The sequence below is a fragment of the Poecilia formosa genome, unplaced genomic scaffold (assembly GCF_000485575.1).
Source record: "Poecilia formosa unplaced genomic scaffold, Poecilia_formosa-5.1.2 Scaffold599, whole genome shotgun sequence".
Classification (NCBI taxonomy): Eukaryota; Metazoa; Chordata; class Actinopteri; order Cyprinodontiformes; family Poeciliidae; genus Poecilia; species Poecilia formosa.
Window position 1 is genome coordinate 191793 of NW_006800538.1, and position 3396 is coordinate 195188.

The 3396-nt window shown below is 42.2% G+C and overlaps 1 protein-coding gene across 1 annotated transcript; it reads right to left on the reverse strand.

Moving 5' to 3' along the window:
* Positions 1-2600: 2600 nt before the first annotated feature.
* On the reverse strand, positions 2601-3355 carry LOC107834373 (microtubule-associated protein 1A-like). The gene has a single exon (XM_016665614.1). It carries the CDS (start codon positions 3353-3355, stop codon positions 2675-2677), a length of 681 nt encoding a protein of 226 aa, XP_016521100.1. The 3' UTR covers positions 2601-2674.
* Between the last annotated feature and the right edge of the window lie 41 nt (positions 3356-3396).

Consider the following 3396-nt stretch of genomic DNA (forward strand, 5'->3'; position numbering starts at 1 on the left):
AAGAAACTAATCAGTCACGGCTGATTAGTGGGTGAACTCACGGCTGCACAGTGAACCCGTTGATTTTTTACAGCAGACAGCTGCTCCCCTCTCTTGTACTGCGTACCCCCGCTACATCTTTTGGGGGTACGCCGTACCCTGCCGTACCCCCTTACTTTCACCCCTGGCTATAACATTGACCAGCAAAGTTTAAACCGGTGGACTATTATTTATATGTAATCCTTTCACTCTATCAAAAGTAAGATAGCTCCCAAATCTTCCGTTTTTGTTTTGAAAGTTTCCTAAAGACACGATGTGAGGAAGAAGAGGGACATATCTTTAAAGAGAGACGGATTCACTGCAGCACGGATGAATCTCGCATCGGATTTTGGACTCAAACTCAGCTGCTGAATCTCTCTGAAGCTGGAAATCCTCGGCCAGAAAGCAGCCGACAGATAATTTATATTAGGCTATACCATACCAACTTTATTTATAAAGCACTTTAAAACAACCACAGCTGATACAAAGTGCTGTACATCAAAACACAACATAATAAAAAAATTAAAAACATAGTTTAAAAATAAAAACATACAATTTAAAACTAGATCCCGCTGGAGTTGAAAGCCAAGTAAAATAGATGGGTTTTAAGACAAACTTTAACATACATATAAACATGTATAGCCCAATATAAATTATTCAGTATTAATCATTATTCATTTGTTTGTATGTAAATATGTATTGATATTACTAGATAATTTATTAAATAAATTATAAACGGCTGTGTGCTTTGTAAAATGCTCATCATGTCATGATCCCTGTTTCTGTGCGTTTATTTTTGAGTTATTTCTGTGTTTATTGTTATCCTGTTCCCCGAGTCTCTGTGTCTTCCCTGTTGATTGTTTCCAGGTGTGTCTCGTTCCCTTGATTACCCCACGTGTATTTATGTCCACCTGTTGTCGCCATCTCTTGTCGGGTCCTTGTCTAATGTCATACGTTCAGTCTCGTCTGAGTTTGTTCGTGAGTCGTCACAGTAGAACTGTCAAGTCCTGTGGCGACGAAAACTCACATGCGTCAGTCTTTGCTAATCAGTTGCTACCGGTGCTGAGCCTCTGTGTTTCCGCTCTTCCGTGCTGCCTGAAATCTGGACTGTACTGAGCTACACCTTTCATTAAACTCATCATTTCATCTATAATCTGGGTCCTGCGTCTCTCCTCACCACCAACCAACTGACGCATCATATCAATATCAGAATATTCCATTCATATTCTATTGTTACAGCCACTAAGCATATTTAAATATGCCGAACGTATCAACACAATTAAAAAATACTTAAAAAAATACAATTATTTATAAATGTAGCTTTGATGTTTGAATATGGTCTCCACTAACAAAAAGGTGTGTTATAATCAATTAAATGCGCTGATGTCATTGTGCCTGCCAGATATATAACGCTGAGTGGAGCGGTCGACCCTTTCAAGATGGCCGCCCTAAATCTCGAGAGCGGTCCATGACGTGTCTATTCTTATATTATGCCTATAGTCGGGGACAGATTTTGGAATCCAGTGCACACATAAGGCGCACTGCTGATTTTTGAGAAAATGTAAGGCTTTTAGGTGCGCCTTATAGTCCGGAAAATACAGTAATTGTCATAATATATTATTTTAGTATTTTTAAAATTGTTTTAAACTTTTATAATGTATTGAGTCCTGCTTCAGGACAATGGATTTTAAAGACACCATCCACCTACTACAAAGTTTAAAATAAAGAATATTCAGCAAACACCAGGAAAACATACATTTTTGTGCTCACATGACGCAGGTTAGTTTAGTCAGTTATTTGAAAAATTTTTATTTTGTGTATATTTTATTCAAATTTTGTGCTTTATCCATAGTACCTGTCTTGTCCCTCATCTCAAGACTCAAGCCTTATTTTACACTTGTATCACAACAGCATATTGCATTTTCAAAAGTGTAGTGGAGAAGACTCCGACCACACGTCTGAATACAGGTGGCTGCTTCTGTATCTGGTCTGAAACAGCCGCAAAACACCTGATTAGTGATGTGATTAGTGATCCCATGGGTAGCATCGTCAGGCGCCTAGCAGTCATGCTTTTGGACTTTGGGAGGAAGCCGGAGTACCCGGAGAGAACCCACGCATGCATGGGGAGAACATGCAAACTCCATGCAGTTACTATAAAACCCTGGAAGTCGGGCAGGAGACCGACAGGACTCGCTATGAAGCCCTGGATGTCTTCGTGATGGCTAGACAAGACTTACTATGACTGCTATTTCTGCTGGTTCTCTGTGACCCTCAGCCTTTTCTTCAACTGTTCCACTTCAAGCTGCAGGTTTTTGTATATACGCTCAAAGATAGTGCCTTTCTTCTCCAAGGTGGTGTGTTCCTGCTCCAAGGCGGTGTTTATTTCCTCCAAGTAAGTGCTTTTCTGCTCCAAAGCGATGCTTCTTACCTTCAGGGCAGTGTTTTCCTGCTCCAGGGAAGTGTTTAACTGCTCCAAGATGGAGGTTTTCTCCTCCAATTTGGCTCTTTTCTTCTCCAAGGCAGTGTTTTTCTGCTCCAGGGTGGTGATTTTCTGCCCCAGGGCAGTGTTTTTCTGCTCCAAGATGGTGATTTTCTGCTCCAGATCGGTCTTTTCCTTCTCTACAGCGGTGTTTTCCTGCTCCAGGGCAGGGTTCATCTACTCCAAAACGGTGCTTTTCTGCTCCTGAGTGATCTTTTCCTTCTCTAAGGCGTTGTTGTTAAGCTCCAGGGTGGTGTTTTTCTGCCTCAGGGCAGAGTTTTCCTGCTTCAGTGTATTTTTTTCCTTCTTCAGGCTGGTGTTTTTCTGACCCAGGGCGGTGTTTAAATGCACCAAGATGGTGCCTTTCTGCTCCAGGGTGGTGTTTTCCTGCTCCAAGGAAGTGTTCATTTGCTTCAAGGCAGTGCTTTTCTGTTCCAGAATGATGCTTTTTACCTTCATGGCGATGTTTTCCTGCTCCAGGCCAGCGTTTTTCTGCTCCAGAGCAGTGTTTATCTGCTCCAAGATGGCTCTTTTCTGCTCCAGGGTGATGATTTTCTGCTCCAGAGCAGTCTTTTCCTTCTCCAGTGTGGTGTTGTTCTGCCCCAGGGCAGTGCTTTTCTGCTCCAAGTTGGTGTTTTTTCGCTCCAGGGCACTTTTTTCCTGCTCCAGGGCAGTGTTTTCCTGCTCCAAGATGGAGGTTTTCTCCTCCAATTTGGCTCTTTTCTGCTCCAAGGCAGTGTTTTTCTGGTCCAAGATGGTGCTTTTCTGCTCCAGAGCAGTCTTTTCCTTCTCTAAGGCGTTGTTGTTAAGCTCCAGGGTGGTGATTTTCTTCTTCAGGGCAGTGTTTTTCTGGTTCATGGCAGTGTTTTCCTGCTTCAGTGTATTTTTTTCTTTCTTCA

Bases quoted from the DNA above. Each gene is read 5' to 3' on its own strand.
- LOC107834373 (XM_016665614.1), bottom strand. From the start codon at position 3,355: ATGAACCAGAAAAACACTGCCCTGAAGAAGAAAATCACCACCCTGGAG.